The sequence below is a fragment of the Channa argus genome, chromosome 8 (genome assembly GCF_033026475.1).
Source record: "Channa argus isolate prfri chromosome 8, Channa argus male v1.0, whole genome shotgun sequence".
Taxonomy (NCBI): Eukaryota; Metazoa; Chordata; class Actinopteri; order Anabantiformes; family Channidae; genus Channa; species Channa argus.
In genome coordinates, this window is record NC_090204.1 from 27,557,485 (window position 1) to 27,575,017 (window position 17,533).

At 41.2% G+C, this 17,533-nt stretch overlaps 1 protein-coding gene across 26 annotated transcripts in view; it reads right to left on the reverse strand.

Moving 5' to 3' along the window:
- Positions 1–17,533, reverse strand: part of ptprfa (protein tyrosine phosphatase receptor type Fa) — a 316,431-nt gene that overhangs the window by 189,170 nt on the left and 109,728 nt on the right. For all 26 annotated transcript variants that reach the window (XR_010914989.1, XM_067512515.1, XM_067512498.1 and 23 more), the window contains one exon: positions 11,623–11,768. Coding sequence is in view for 25 of the 26 variants with exons in the window: in XM_067512515.1 (XP_067368616.1) it covers positions 11,623–11,768 (146 nt within the window). In the remaining variant the exon portion in view is untranslated. The remainder of the gene's footprint in view (positions 1–11,622; positions 11,769–17,533) is intronic.

A 17,533-nucleotide genomic window follows, 5' to 3' on the forward strand; every position in this document is an offset into this window, starting at 1 on the left:
TTGACTAACAACATAAATGATTATAAAAAACATTGTACAGCAATGGTAGATTTTAAATGTGGCAGAGCTTTTTTTGGCAGTCGTTTGCTAAGGTAGGCCGACCATGTTCTCACGGTATCTCTTCTTGAAAAGCATGCACCCACATTAATGCCTCCTGGTGGTTTTAATGATGTGGTTGACAGGTGTCAGCGTGAGAGAAAAGTAATGTTGGCCATGATCAACAGGTTGAACTCACAGAGCGTCACAGCTTGCTGTGTAGCTGCAGACAGATTTGAGTCCATAATTGGCTTGTTGGAAACTACAGCTGATACTGATTCTCTTTTGTTATTTTGGACTGTCGGGTTACATGGAGTACATGCTCGAGATCCATGTAGGTTTTCATCAGCGTGAAAGAACCTGATGAGTAGCGGTGATCGTCATGCAGGCTGAACAGCTGGTGGTCAAAGGTTAATCATGCTGCAGTGCTCATGGTGGAGTTACTCAAATTAAATTGCATGAAGAAGACGGTTTGTTTACTGAATTGTGTCGCAAAGGGTTTGAAATATTTCTTTCTACAGCAAAACTCAGAGAACCTCTCAAGACAACAACTCTTTAATTGACAAAAAAAAAAACACACACATACAGTTTTACATTTTTAACTAGGCACTGTAAGACATCACATGAAATTAATAATGTATTATCATAGTGCATCTTTCTACCAATATACTGCCATGACCATGTGTAATTCTTAGTCATAAATCGAATGAGTTCAGAAAAGTAACACTGCTTCTTTATAAAAATGATTATATTCATCCTGCCCCTGGACTCAGGGATGGTGTTTGGTTAAGAGTTTCACCCTTTTCTCTCAATACATAATGCTGATCATAATAGCTAAACACCAGATGTTCCCCATTGAGATTCTACGATTTTGTCACATAACCCAATGATAAAACTGTTGATTCATAATGATTGACGTTGTCTACAGAGGAAGAAGGATGAGTCTTAAAAACTAACGCTATCCCAACTTACGAGCAGCACCATCATGTTGTAGGGTTGTTTTGCTGCATGGGAGAATGGTGCACTTAATAAAACGAAGAAGAAGCTGGTGTGTTCATCTGAAGACACCAGCCAAAAAGCTACACAAAGAATGGATGCAAACTAACTGAGCATTCTGACAAAAATACTCCATAAATCTAAAAAGCTAATGAAAACAAACAAAGAAATACAACTGCAAAATAATAAAGTGTCCTATTAATTAAATTTACAAAGAGTATATTGATAATTATTTTTGTGAAGTTTTTGATTGTAAACCTGGAGGTTTTTATATAAAACTAAAAACTAATAAATGTGACTGTATCATTATGAGTTAAACACCTGTAAAGATCATTAATTACTGTACATTTGTTGCCATAATGATTATCATCAGTAAGGCTTAAAATACACAGTTTTCTGAGTGGAGTACTTTTTATTTGGTAGTTTTAGTAAAATGTACAAAATACACTTAAGTGGGGAATTTGTTTATCCAAGTACTTACATTTTTACTTGAGTTTTGAGTTTGTCCTGACCCACAGCTGACCAGCTGAAGCAGGATGTACAGAATACAGTGATGAGCATGAGTGGATAAGAATTATGTGGAGGACTATAAGGATGTTGAAGGTATAACAACGCAGAGGTCAGGACTCAGGGCTTATATTGCTGGTAAGAATCACATTTTTGCGCTAATGAACGAGCTACAGAGCTGCATGCTCTTCCTGGTAGGAGGTCTGTCCACCCCTCACAAACAGGGACGCCATCAGTTTGAGTAACACTTAGTCCTAAGGAAAAACATCCCTATTAATCGAGGGATATGAGCACATTACACAGGAGAGTAGAGATCTTGAAAAAGGAGAAAAGATATTTCTAGCTATCAGATCACTGACCACAAAAAGAAGTGTTTTTGAACAGCCGGACTGTAAGACAATCTTAAACCAAGGTCCAAATATACATTTCCACCAGGAAATGGTTAGGGACAAGTCTCATCCGGGTCCATCTCCAGCTTTAATGTGCTTAGGCCACATTGTCAGAGAGTTTTATTTGATATAAGAATAAAATATTTGATATAGAAATTTACCAAGGGTGAAGCAAGACATTCAATTGAAGAAACTGGGGAAAAACAGCAGTAATAAACCTACAAATACATGCACCTTTTCTACAAATTACATCTATAAGTAACTCACTGGCAATAAGATAGCTCTTTATTGATGCCCCAAGGGAAAGTTAGGAATAGAAATCTAGAATGTAGAGTGAACAGCAGAGATATATGGTGTGTGGTTGTGTGAGGAAACCACACCGAATGTCCGTACTAGACAGTGAGAAAATCAGTGTCATATATGAAAAGGTCTATACAAAGCATATGTACAGAATGTAAATGAAAAGAAGAATTCTAGAACAGGATTAGAACAATATCAGTGTGTTCTGGGTTGGTGGCTGAATATTGGGAACAATGGTACTGCCATAACTGTTTTTAGCTTCCAAGGAAAGAGAACGTGACATTTCAGATTTGCAAAATGACTATGAGATTAAGATCGAACTAAAGGCCAATTCATACTTTGCATGTGGCTCCTGACAGATCTGTAGACAAAGACATGTTCCACACATGCAAACTTCAAAACATAATGGCAAATGTAAGACCGTAACAGTGAGAAGACCTCCTGTGTTTGTCTGAACAACTTAGCAAAATGAAGGCCTTTAGGACTACAAACACATGTTTATATAGGTTTCAATGGTCACAGGTCACACTGCAATATGGAAAACGAGGGTCACATGGCCAAAAGGGTAGTTCAAATATGAATAATGCTGACATTATTACCCCACTGGGCTGTCTGGCAATGTTGTGGCATTACCATGTATGCTAAGGTAAATTCCCTTCACCCCATCTTTGTTATATTGTACGTACTGGGTTCTGTCATAGATACGAGAAAGTGTGGTTAATAATTAATACTAGGTGTATGAGCCAACCAAGGGGGTTAGTTTAGTTACTTGTTTTATGTAATGTGTGTTTGTGATGTGTCTATGTACTGATGATGTCTTTAGTGACATCATATGGCTTTGATAGTTGGCCTTTGTAGTTTACCTTTAAGTTTGTTGATCAGTGGTCAAGGAAACAATGCAATGCTAAGGGTTTGTTAAGGAGAGATGCAGTTTTTAGCTCAGCTACTGAAGCAGAGGAACTCTGACTGAAGTATGTGCTGAAGAGTTAGGAGCGTCAGATTCGAGTAAGATCACCTCTACATTAGTAAGAAACCTTCTCTACACGGGCTAAGCACTACTAAGAGACTGATGGAAAGAAGGGTTGCTTCAGATGTTCATCAAGACAGTGTGATGGACCAACAGGCAAAGCCAAGCAGCGAAGCCACTGAGGAGGCCTCACAGGTGGTACATGAAGATGCTTTGCGGAGTCTGAAGAACAAAAGAAAAGCCAAGTTAGAGCAGCTGCTGCAAAGGAGCTACAAAGGAGCAAGATCCACCAGTTCATGGATGAAGAATGCTATTCGGTTGTGAAGGACAGGATGTTACCAGCGTTCTACCAGCTGCTTAAAGAGTTATGTGATATAAATGACTCACTCAAGGAAACTTACCAAGAGCGTAAGCTTGAAGCTGACATGAAGAACGATCAAGATTGGTTCGATACGAGGCTGTCTGCACTCAGGGGACGTGGCGACGACATTGCATGTCGGTTAACAGAGGTACGCCAACGTCGTGAGGAAGCACGTAAGACAAATCAGAGTGTTGGTCCCGAGGACAGTGTGTCTGTAGCATCCACAAGGAGATTTAGGAAATCTAGGACGAGTTCTGTAGCGTCTTCAGCTTCATCAGTACTCCTTAAGGTTGAACTAGAAAGGGCAGCTTTATTAGCGAAGGTTGAGGCTTTAAAGCAAAAACATGCTCTAGAGGAACAGGAAGCTAGGCTTAGGGCATTAAGGCTGCAGGAGGAGGCTAAATTTAAGGCAGAAAAAGAAGAATTTGAAATGAAGGCCGCTCTTGCAGCTGCTAACGCACAAAGTCAGATCATGAATAAACGTGCAGTCACTGAGTCACGTGGTCCAAATGTTGGCACTGATGACTTCCATCTTAGTCAGGTAAAGACGACGTACGCTGGGGAAGAGGTACCTGTTGTGGGTAGTGTGGCTGTTCAGATTGAAAGGGCAAGAGAAGAAGCCGTAAAGGGGCACAGATTAGGGTACAGTACAGATTACAGTGGGGAAGTAACGACTGGGGCTCGCGGCTATGATACCCAAGCAAGGGCTGTTAAGCAGCTTCCAGAATCAATGTTTAGTGGTGCTCAGTGTCAAACCGACCGTATTGAAGTTCTGGATAAACAACTCAGGGTTTATACTAACCCTCCTCAAGCGATTCCTATCTTTAGTGGAGATCCTTTAGACTATGATGTTTTCATCAAAGCATTTGAAAACGCGGTGAAGAATAGCGGGGGGGATGACAGTCAGCGACTCTATCTGCTGCACCAGCACACGAGAGGACAACCTAAGGAGATTGTGCAAAGTTGCTTTAGCATGCAACCAAGCGAAGGATATCACAGGGCCAGGTTTCTTTTAAAGAAGCACTTTGGTAATGAATATACAGTTGCAGCAGCCTACATGGAAAAGGTTTTGAATTGGCAGACAATTAAGGATGAAGATGGCAAAGCCCTATATTCATTTGCCCTTTTTCTAACCAATTGTGTGAGTTCCAGGGACTGTATGGCAGAGCTTAATACTACAATCAACATACGGACAATTGTTTCCAAGCTTCCATATGAGTTGAGAAGGATGTGGAGGGATGTGGCTCACGACCTGAATGAAAACCACAACCGTAGGGCTACGTTTGCAGATGTGGTCAAGTTTCTCACTGATGAATAAGAGAAATCACTGCATCCTTGCTATGGGGACTTAGGAAGACTTAAAGAACACTTAAAGGGGCCTGCAGCTGCGTTTGGGTGGCATGTGGCATGAAAAAGAGTTTTACCACTACTACAAAGCAAGTTACTACTCAAAGGGATGCAAGTATAGAGCCTGGTTTTAGTAAGACAAGCTCTTCCAATACCACCAAAGCCTCACCTGAGTCTTGTCTCTTTTGCCACGAGGGACATACATTCGACCATTGTCAAAAACTACAGAATACGCCTTACAAAGAGAAGATAGAGTTTCTCAGGAAGGAAGGTTTATGTTTCAGATGTTTAAAATCGGGGCATATGAGCAGGCACTGCCAGGAAGTGGTAAACTGTCAATTATGTTCCGGGACGCACAACAAGTTGCTGCACGTGAAGCCAAAGGAAAAGTAGTCCGTTGATCGTGACAATCCGGCAGTGTTCAACGAATTGGTGAACAGCAAACGTAAACAGAATTTCGATTACAACCCCGAGAACACCGAGCGCATCCTTGCCATCATTCCTGTCTGAGTCAAGCCAAAAAGGGCAACAAAGTAATCACTTCATATGCATTCTTGAATCCTGGCAGCACAGCTACGTTTTGCACAGATGAACTTCTTGATGAGCTGAATCTACGTGGGAAAAAGGTCAATCTTCTTCTTACAACCATGGCAGAAAGCAAAAATGTGACCAGTACTATGGTGACAGAGTTGGAGGTAGGCCACCTGAACTCAAACAACTTCATAGAGCTAAAGGAGGTTTTTTCACAAAAGGATATTCCAGTAAGCAAGAATAACATCCCGCGACAAGAAGATATAGATAAATGGCCACATCTTAAAGTAGTGCAAATACCTCTCATTGATGCAGGTATAGGACTGTTCATTGGAACTAATGCTGCCAAGATGATGGAACCAAAGGAAGTTATTCCTAGGGTCGATGAAGGGCCCTTTGCAGTCAGAACCATACTGGGTTGGACAGTCAATGGGCCACTAAAGGTGGATGGTTGCAATACAAACAGGAATAAAATAATGCAAGCTGTGTCAAATTGTGTATCTGTGGCCAAGCTGGAAGACCTGTGGAAACAACAGTTTAAATATGACTTTCCTGAGGATGGGCAAGAGGAAAAGTATGAGATGTCGAAGGCGGATGGATCGTCTGTTCATGGAGAGAGTGACGCAATCTGCTAGGTTGGTAGACGGTCATTACTGCCTTGATCTCCCATTAAAAGAGTTGAACATTAAAATGCCAAACAACCGGGACGTAGCAGAACAACGTGCTACAACTCTGAAGAGGAAGTTTCTCAGGAATCCGTCATTCAGGGCGGATTATATTACCTTCATGAATGATACAATCACCAAGAAATATGCGGTAAAGGTTCCAATTAAAGACCTTGGCCGCTGTGATGGGAAAGTTTGCTATATTCCACATCATGGGGTGTACCACCCTAAAAAGCTTAAGCTTTGTGTGGTGTTTGACTGTGGCGCATCATATCAGGGAACCTCTGTGAATGAGCAACTCATTCAAGGACCTAATCTTACCAGCAGAATAATTGGAGTTCTAACCAGGTTTTCTCAGGAACCGGTAACAATAGTAGCAGGTGTGGAAGCCAGGTTGCACCAGGTAAAGGTCTCGTCGGCTGACGCTGATCTACTCAGATTCCTATGGTGGCCAGACGGTGATGTTGGTCGACCAATGGCAGAATACAGGATGGAGGTACATCTGTTCGGAGCCACTTCGTCACCCAGTTGTGCTAGTTATGCGCTCCCCCGATGCGCAGAAGACAACACACATCTGTTCGATGATTGCACAGTAAACACAGTGCTACGAAACTTCTATGTAGACGACTGCCTAAAGTCCGTGGAGACTGTTGAAAAGGCTGAGTCTCTTTACCACAGTTTGAAAACTATGTGTCAGATGGGGGGCTTTAGGCTAAACAAATGGATCAGCAATGATAGGAGGGTGTTAGCAGCCATTCCAGAGGACGAGAAAGCGACAGAAATAATGGATCTAGACTTGGACAAAAATGCACTTCCAGTAGAAAGGGTATTGGGCGTGCAATGGTGCATTCAGTCTGATCAATTCAAGTTCAGGGTCGTTATTCAAAGTAAGCCCCCCACTAGAAGAGGGATGTTATCCATGGAGTTGGAACTACCACTGGAAGACTCTGTGTACTGGACTGACAGTACAGCAGTGCTAAAGTACTCAGCTTAATCCGGCAGATGGTTCATCAAGGGGACAGAACGTGAAAGCATTTCTGCGAAACAAGCTGTGGGTATCTGGACCTGACTTTCTTACACAAGCAGTCGGGAATTGGCCGCAGAACCCAGACTTGCAAGAGATTGATCTTGATATAGCTGATCCTGAAGTGAAAAGAAATGTCACGGTGAATGTTCTTGCAGTTGAAGAAAGCACTGATATAGTGCAAAGGTTGGTGGAGTATTACTCATCATGGCATGGCATGGCTTCTGAGGCTTCTGAGGCTTCTGAGGCTTCTAATATCGTCTAGAAGAAGAAAGGGGCTGTTACAAAATACCGTCCTAGATATTCAGCTTCGAAGGAAAAAGCTGAACTACAAGACAAGAAAAAAGAACCTAACTGTGGATGAGCCCAGGAATCGGAGTGAGACAGTGGTAAAGACTGATCTCCTACGGTGTGTTAAGTGCTGGCAACCTCTGGCACCAGAAGAAAGAAGAAAGAACACCATAGAAAAATAGTCATGGTGTTTGTGGATTATTGTTTTATTATTATTATTGTATTATTGTTTTGGATTTGGGCAAAGTAATTTAGTAATTGTTTCCAAAATTAAATGTCTAATATTGGAGCACAATTAGGACCCGGGTGTGTATGAGCCAACCAAGGGGGTTAGTTTAGTTACTTGTTTTATGTAATGTGTGTTTGTGATGTGTCTATGTACTGAGGATGTCTTTAGTGACATCATATGGCTTTGATAGTTGGCCTTTGTAGTTTACCTTTAAGTTTGTTGACCAGTGGTCAAGGAAACAATGCAATGCTAAGGGTTTGTTAAGGAGAGATGCAGTTTTTAGCTCAGCTACTGAAGGGTGTAAACGTGACACAGTAACTGAAGCAGAGGAAGTGATTACAAGAAAGGTGTGGACCAATACAAGGTAGAAGAAAAGGGTTCTGTGTGTAGCTGTAGAGGCACACGGTTTCTTACCGAGTTCTACGAGTTCTGCAAGTCCTGTGAGTTCAGGCATACTTTGGGAAACTTGTTTGATGAAACAGATAGTGTGTGTGCCTGTGAGATCACTGTGCTTAAAGTTGTATGTACAATTGATCCGTCGTTGGCTAAGTTGAGAAGCAAGTACAATAAATGTTCAATGTTTGCCTAACAACGATCTCTGGAGTGTGAAGTATGTGCTGAAGAGTTAGGAGCGTCAGATTGGAGTAAGATCACCTCTACACTAGGTGTAACTGTAGAATCCAGTTTCCATCCATTACTTCAACCACTTATCCTAGTCTACTGTCATAGGGTTATAAAGCTTATCCCAGCTTTCATCGTGTAAACCCAACTATATCCTATGAAGTCAATGGAGCAGATGCTTTAAATATTTGGCTCTGTCATCTTGGTCTTCTGACAACTGACTGACCTTGATGAAATATTCTTCTTTACCATTAATCAGTTAAAAGCTTGATTCCTCTGAAAAAAATCAAATATGTGTGAGACTTCATGTCTGCATTGGGAGGAGGTACACCCACCCCACACACAGGGTAGCCATCAGTTTGAGTAATGCTGAGCAGACAGGTGGAAGATAATTCCTATTACTCACATCGACATGAACCAAGTGTCTCCGTCTAAACCGGACTCACGTTGAGTCACTTCACTTGAAGTCATTTGGGTTTGCTGGCAGCTAATGAGCCTCCCTGCTGCTCCAGAGTCCTGCAGGGAGGCTCATACAGTGTGTGTTAATGTAGCTGCATGCATAAAATGTCTAGATTCTTGTCAGCTCCTCCACAGAAACACTGAAATGTATACAATATTCAGAAGGAGACACTGGCACAGTCGAGTCTAATCCATAGTTTGTGTATTATATCGAACAAGTAGCAGGTAATTTATCACATTCAATATTTTGTTCATTAGTTTTATGTGTTTTCATTGTAAGGAGCCACCTGGGTCCCTGTCAGGGTATGTCTAGTTTACACTCATGTACTTGGGAGTTCAAACTTGGCCAGTTAATCTCGAGAGTACAAACCTCTGAGAATGGGGACATGCAATATGCTCAATGTATAACTGGGCCAACAGTATCATGCTGTTTCCGGGTGATTGTGTTTCAACCCAATCTACTTTCTTAGCTATTTTTGTTATGAGTTTTTAACCATGTTGACTATTCTATTGCTTGTTTATTACAGTCCTGAACTCAAATTGCTGTGGATGGACATGGACCGATTATGTCAATTGCTGCCCTGTTTGCTCTTGACATCTACTTTACAAAAGGAACTATTTGGATGAACTGAAATATGGTTGAAATCTTAACATTAAAGATAGCAACATTATTTGGGACTATACACAGTGCTATGCTTATTAAGAGAGGGGCCCGGTGGCTCACTGGGTAGAGCATCGAGTTGGGATGTAGAAGGCCGTGGAATTGAATCACACCCCACCAGGTGTGGCCCCCACCTGGTCTGGTGTAGAAATATCATGCTAAAACTACCTGTGGATAACATTCCAGTATGGCTACGCCTGAAGCACAAGCTGAAAGTCATTGATCTATGCTTATTACGGCGTAGCCAATCACAAGGAGGGTGGCATTTATTTAAAGCATACTATCACGCTACAAAACTGCATCTGAACCCTGAGTCCTGTGTGTGGTTTAACTAAGAAAAACACTTTTTATCGTTAGAGAAATGTCATGGTTTTCTTTAAAGGTTAATGAAGATGTGTACATGGCTACAGTCTAACCAAGCACAGTGAGTGCTCAAACACAAACCGAGAAAAAATAGTTCCATTGAAGTCAGACAATCGGATCTTTTGGTGGAATACATTGGGGTACTTTTTATTAATATGTTCGGTATCAATGGATTTGCGACTTGCTGCTTAGTTAACTGACTCTGGAGCAGCTTAGCTGTGCAGTATAAGTTAGCGTGATGATCTAACCGATTAAAAGAGAAAAACTGAGGTAAGCCCAAGGATTGCTGGATAAGCCACAGTTTTAAGATACAGTTTTCACAGCCCTAAAGTCTGTCTTACAAGCACAAAGTCCCTCTCAGCTTTACTCTGCTCTTTCTTGTTCACTTCTGCATCTCTGATTATCACAACTGCTTTGAGTTAAGTTGAATTGAGTTGAGTTGAGTTTCTGTATCTTGCATGAAATACACTATATTGCCAAAAGTATTCGCTCACCTGCCTTTAGACCCATTTGAACTTTAGTGACATCCCATTCTTAATCCATAGGGTTTAATATGACGTCGGCCCTTTGCAGCTAAAACAGCTCCAACTCTTCTGGGAAGTGTGTGTATGAAATACATAATACACAGATGTTCTATCGGCTTGAGGTCAGGACTCTGTGCAGGCCAGTCAAGTTCTTCCACACCAAACTCACTCATCCATGTCTTTATGGACCCTGCTTTATGCACCTGAATTCATTTATTTGGATGGCTGAGCGAATACTTTTGTCAATATAGTGTATCTTGAAATATCTATCCACGACCAGTGCTTGCTTAGGTGATAAACTTTCTGATAACACTGAATATTCTCTTTTCAATGCCTCACACTCTGTGATGAAGACTCTCTTTCCCCCAGCACTGGACTGTGTTCTGCTCAGCACCATTTGTTTCTTCTTAGTTCCTTGTTGTTCTGTTCATGTTAGCCATCAAGTTTAGCAATTGAAGGCAACATCCAGTTAGACCATGTGCCTAGTTCAGACTCTTTAGTCGCAGGTTTTAGTGTCTCCAGCAGAGTTTGCTGCAGCATGTTGGTGACCATGCTAGTGAATTTACAAAGAGGTTTGACCTGCATTAGCCAGACTTTGAAGTAACTATTTCTGAGGTCAGGAGTATCCTCTGGTACTTTTTATACTTTGTCACATTAAGTATTAAGCCTCAGGTTAAAGTACTAGTCAATATGTTATCCAGTCAAATCGAGTACTAGCTTCCGTGTTTTTAAATCATGTTAAATGATTTGTGTTTTAGTATAGAAATTAACCTTATTCAAATGTTTTTAGTTTTGGCTGTAAACTTATTTTCGTTGTTTAATATCATAAACTTTGCATTGGTGAAGTTTAAAATAAGATAAGTTAAATTTCAGTAGTAACTTTTGGAACCTTTGGAGGTCTGAGACAAGACGTGTCTCATGGTGCTCTTACAGCAAAACCAACCTGACAGCCCCTGACCTGTCAGTGGCTCTATTAAACCTGTAGACACTGAACTCACTGTGATGTTGAGCCTCAGGTATTCTCATTAGAATGTTGCAACTAACTTAATTTCTGTTAAGTGGTCTTCAAACAGGCACTAAATGGAGAAAAGCTGCTATATAGGCTTTTGTGCAAGGTGGTAATTAGTAAATATTACCTCTCCCTGCAGTTCAGCCTCAGCTGCACATACATCCACCTGAGAGGCTGTAATTGCAAGTATAAAATGACAGCCAATAAGCTGTGCTGCTCTGTCTCTCTCTGTCTTAGACAAACACAACTGCAAAAAGCTAATGAGCAGTGAAGGTGTGAGACAGGGAGGTGCTGCACATCCACATCAGACAGGAAGCTTTGAGGCCAGTTCCTGAGTCTTACCTCAAAGCGCTGAGAGCTGACTTTCTTCCCTTTCTTCATCCAGGTGATGCGAGGTTTGGGCTCACCCACCGCCTGGCATACGAACGACGCCACTCCTCCCGAAATCCCTGTCTGGTCGTCAGGGGATTTGATGAAGTTGGGCATGCCTAAGTGACAGAGACAATGAGACAAAGGTGAGGGAAAGAACAAAGGCAGAGCAGGGAAGACAGGGTACCCAGTATCAGATGAAGAGCCCTGACAGAGAAACAGCTCCAGGCCAGTTACAGGGATTTTACATCTCTACATCTGATTTAAGTCTTGCAATAACAATATGCTCTTTCAAAAGCTGTCTCATGCCTGTAGCCACACCTAGTCTAAAGCAGTGCCAGTAAGAACAGCAAAGCACTATCCTTCCCCAAATAATAAGCAACACCTGTCAGTCTCATTAATAGAGGAAGGGTGCAGGCAGATGTGAATGCACAGGAAGAAACCTTAAAGAACCTGCTCTGAAAGCATCATTAAACATGCACGCAAACAACCGAGGCTGTGCACTGGGACAATAATACCTAAAAGGCCACTATTAAAGCTGCAATTAGTGGTGTGCGTGGATGGGTGTTTTGATCAGCAGGCAAGCTTTTGGTTTGCATCTGATGTTCTACTAGCAACCACACGACGATGTACAAATGTGAAATGAGGCATATTCCTGCCAATGTGTAGAGCTTGGATGCTTTCCACTGCTCAACACACCAGAAGAAGCAACGTGCCAGTTATCCCACAGAGGACATCTTGTTGATGAGATTTAATAGATAACAAGTCCATGTTATTGATTGGAAACACAGTGATTATTTGAAAAAATAATTAGACTGGTAAAGCCAGAGTAAAGAGCAGACACATAATGAGAGAAGAAGTAAACCAAGGTTACAAATGTAAGTTAAGTTCTGGGAATTCTACTGAACTGAAATAAGATCAGTATCTCCAACTGTATCGCTCACCTGTTGACATAACTAGCGTGTAAATTAAAATGTTTTTGGAAAATTTAAGCTTTCAAGGCTTTCTTTGATATTTCTATGATGTACTCCCCGACCAAAAACCAACACATAAAAAGAATCTTGGAATTTTGGGCAGCAAAGGTTCCATCCATTGAAGTTTTTGCTGCCAAAGATGGTGCCACATCTCATCCACACTTAAAGCAGCCTTCAAAACGGTATAGACTTGTCCCAACACTGTGACCCAAATGGTCTTCAAAGGCAGTTTTCAAATGACGCGAGTTGAGACACAGCTTGTATGTATGTAATACCTGGATTTGCAGCATTTGCATGTGCAGGAAGTGAAGCAGACTTCATGTCATATGAAGTCACATATGTGACATGTATTAACAACAATAACCTGACACCCAACAGCCCCTTTATCATCTTTCCACACAGATTAGATGCAGGTAGCACTGGCTAGCGTTAGCATCTCACCACCTATGCCAATGCCATTTTAAGCTTTGCACTTCCCAGACTAACTTCAACCACGAAACGGTTGTGAGTTTTTAAGAAGATACAGTGGCTTTATTTTTGCCATAATAGCTTGATATAAAAAATCACTTTCTTCACGAGTGAAGATTAACGCATACAGTGGCTAAACCCTTTTTTAAAGGGAAACAGTTTTTTTGCCCAACTACTTCGTATCAACTAGATATCATCCTGCTCATCCTGTCGAGCACAAGTCTAAATATAGCTGCACATAGTTCATGATTTATTCATCTTGTCAAACTGATCGCATGTAGCCCCACTGTGGCCATTCCACCTCTCCAGGACAGTTTGGGAGTCTTCCTCACAGCGGCTCCCTGTCACCTATCAATATCTAAAATTGCATTACTACATCTTCATTTCAGACTGATTATGCTGATTATAAATTGTATTACTCAAAAGATAAAGTCATCATAATGTAATCATAAGCCCAACACACATCTGCTCTGGTCATCTGTAGTATTAGGCTATAGTGTCGGTCTAATGAGTCTCTGTGTCTTGGCCATTGTATGAAACTCCATGGTAACATTCAGAAAGCTTTGCTCTTGTTCTGAGACAGACAGCAGTAAACAGGAAGTGTTTAGACAAATAATTAAATATTCTTTGTAACAGCCCCCCGGGCAACAAAAAAACACAAGCGGCTGTTGTTCCCACATTGAGAATCATAATGCTGGTGCTTTTGTTTTGAAGTACAAGCAGCTTCTTGAGACAGGGTCAGTGTGTGGAGACAGCCTGAGACAGGTGGAGGATACTTGAAGTGTTGGTGCTTGAAGGCATCAAAGTATGGCCATGCAGCAGTGCCCCCCTACCTCGCTACTGCACTCAGGTTGTCCTCTGTCAGCACTAAAGTTTGCTGCTCTGATCTGACTTGAAAAGGCAGCAGTACCTAGACATCAGTCTGCCTACAGGCTGATGCCTGCCTGACTTCAACTTGTGTGGTTTGTGGTGCCTAGTTTTTTCCCCATATAATACAGTTGTGGCAGGCCACCCACATTTACAAATAAGTAGGTAATTTGATTCAATCTGCAGCACAGACACACACGCGCAGGACAAGTCGGCTTGGAGGGCTTTCAAAAGTGCACTTGTGACTGCTTTGCTGGCTTGCAGTCACCTCTTGAACGCCACCGCGGTGCCATTAAGCAGGACACTCAGCTCCCAGCAGCTAAAGTGGAGCTGCTCTACGGCCGACTCATCAGACCGTGTTTGTGCTGCTGAGTTTCCAGGTGAGAAAATGCGTGACACCGAGTGTAACGCTGCGTCTGCACAGACGGCACAGCGTGAGCGGCGCGTTGGCAGAGCAACAGCTGCACCTCCAGCATTATTCGAGTGTCCATGCAAGAGATGCCGAAGTGCAGTACAAACTATAGGTCAATTGCAGTTTGGAAGGGCTCAGTTTGGCTGAGGGGGAAAAAAAAGGAATTTAGAAAGAAAGGAAAGGAGTGTATTTACATGCACTTAAATACTGGTAATGAAGCAGACGAGTAACCTGCTTTCTCCTCCACTTCAGACATATTTTGAAAGCTTGATTTACAGATTTTCTGTATAGTGACAGAAAATGCTGCTTCCTGACTCTTTTTTTTGGCTGAGTTCATGCTGCTGCAGAGTGGAGGTGCAGGGGAGGAGGGAGAAAAGTGGAGAGGGGAGAGACATAGCTGATGTACTGCGTGAACTGTAGAACAAAATCTGCGAGGGGAAGTGACTTATTTCGTTTTCTTTGAGACACTTTGTTCTAGTTAGGTTTTCAGTGTTCTCCTGCACTATCTACCTGGGAAAATCAGGTTTCTCTGACCCGCTACCCCAGTTTTTGACACCAGCTTTTCCGTTTACACGACGGTTAAGAATTCAGCTCTCCTGAGCAAACCGACTGTAACTTTAACTTAGGTCCATGTAAAAGCACCGATTGATAGATACAATATTTTCATTATTAGTTATTATTACTTATTTTAATTGTTGCTGGAGTGGGCAACATACACCCTCTCTTCCCGGTGTAGTAGCTATAGGACATTCTTACTGTACAACAGAATTCTTAGAATGTCTAAGTGCCTTTAAAGGCATGTTTGTTAAAAACATGGATAATATTATCTATGAAGAAGAATGTTTTTATCATATCTATTTTTATACAATATATGTCAGGTAATCTCTCACCTCCGCTCTTTCAGATCAAAAGACTTTTCTACATCAAATGACAGAAATACATGATGCATTTTGATTTGCATACAGAAATTTAAAATGTCTCCCAAGCACAAATCCATCCTAATCTAGCAGGGAACATGTGCCTTTATCTTCCTGGCCAGGGCTTATCACAGAACATTAGGGTTATAGGGCGTTAGGATTCCGTTTCTTCGTCTAATGGAATTAATTAATTAATGGTTCTAATGGATGCTTTTTGTTTCTTAGTTTTTTTCAGTCTCCTGACAGCAATCACCGTCTTTTTGTGGTCTTACAATCGTTGTGGGCATTGCCTACTCTGTGTGCTCACTGAGGCTGTGGTCAGAGCTCATCACTTAACACTTAACATCGATGGTCCAAATGATACGTGTGGTACCTTTCTTTCACTTTACATGGACACATATGAATTGCATAGTTACCAGTGGAGTTTGTTTTAAGTGTTTGCTTTATAAGCAAGAACATAACAAAGTGTTATACTAACTACAGTAATACATTATAACTTAATTAGCTGACAATGGCTTGTCGTGAACACTTATTATTTTGCCCAAGCCATTGAGTATATCAGCCAGAACTGGCTCCATAACAAAATCTCCTGTCCGCACTACAGTTCAACAGCAGCACATTATCACTTTCATAATGAAGGATTTGCTGCAGGACTGTTGGGTTAGACTGACGAAGTTTGAGTTCAATGGACTTACACTAAGTGGAATCTCATTCATTCATATCTACAACAGCAGAGGCAACACATAGACTCTCTCAGTCTCTATCACTGCTGCAGATAGGGTCTCCACAGCTGCTACAGGGTCCTGTCTGGTTTGGGAGAGTCGGGACTGTTTCGGTGTCCAACGAAAGATGTAGCTCATTAGACTAAAGGTTTAGCGCTTTAAGGAGGACACATGCAGCTTTACACAACTTACAGCTTCAGCTCTCTGTAGGCTAACGTGTCGGTAGCAGTTAGCAATTAGTTAACAAGCGTGTTGTTGTTAAGACATGACGATGGATGTAGAGTGCAAGCAGAGATAGAATTCAAATTCTTTTTCTTCCCCGTTATGATTGTTGAATGGGTGTTTTGGTAATTTACTTTTATTGGTCGTTAACTCACGTTTTTGTCACACATGCCTGCTCCCTCTCTGCTGCAGTCAGAGACACTTGGCTTCATTCTCGCTCAGACTCAGAGATAATAAGTTTATTTTCATATTCGCTAACCTCACTGCTGTCTCGAAGAATTTTAGTTTTCTCGGGTAAAGTTATAGAGCGACAAACCCTAGAGTATTAGATTTTGTCCCTTAGTGTCCCAATTTTATTTGTTTAGGGGGGACATGTCGTTCTGGTGTCCCTCTTATGTCTCCTCAGTTCTCCTGGAATCTAACAATAACTCTCCATTAACCTTGGATAACCATTGATTGCTTCTTACATATCAGCCGAGTGTTTAGCAAAACCTGCCTTCAATGGTGAAGCGTTATTTCGCCTTTTGTTGGTAAATTGTACATTAATATAAACGGCAGGTATCGTCACTTGTTCTTCCCCAGCTTTGCTACTGTGACATTAGACATTGATTATTAGTTTGCACTGGTGTCTTAGGTGCATGTTGTCCAGACTTTTTTTTTTTTTTGGTGGCAAAGTCTCAGTAAAACTTTCCCAAGCAGTTAAAGTATATTAGTGAACATGTTTTCTCTTATTTAAAGGATTTGTTCAAAAACCTAGCGTCACTCCATGTTCCATCCATGCAGCAGGCCATAACTGGAAGTCTATATATATCCTATCTATCTATCTATCTATCTATCTATCTATCTATCTATCTATGTATTTATGTATTTATTTATTTATTTATTTATTCCCAGCCAGTTCACTGCATATCTGATAAAAGTTCAGAATTTCAGTAGTTATTGTTATTTATTTACAGATCATGCACATTTTATCTATTATTACTACTATTATAATTAGAGTATTGCATGTAATTGACAGGTCTTGGGTGTCCTGTGTGTTTAAACTACAAAGAGTTCAAATGGATCACAGGATTTTACCTGTGAAACCTGCATTTATCGTTAAAGCATAAATCCACATGCAAATAGAAAAGAGAAGCTTGCAGTTTGTTAAAAAAAAGAAAAAAAAAAGATTATCTGCAACAGTTTGAAAACCGAGATTTACTTCTGTCAAAGTGTGAAAAAGTGGCTCATGGTTTGGGCTGCAATGTTCTGTTTCTGAAATGGACTCGCTGATCCTTATTGTTGATATAACTTATAATGGGA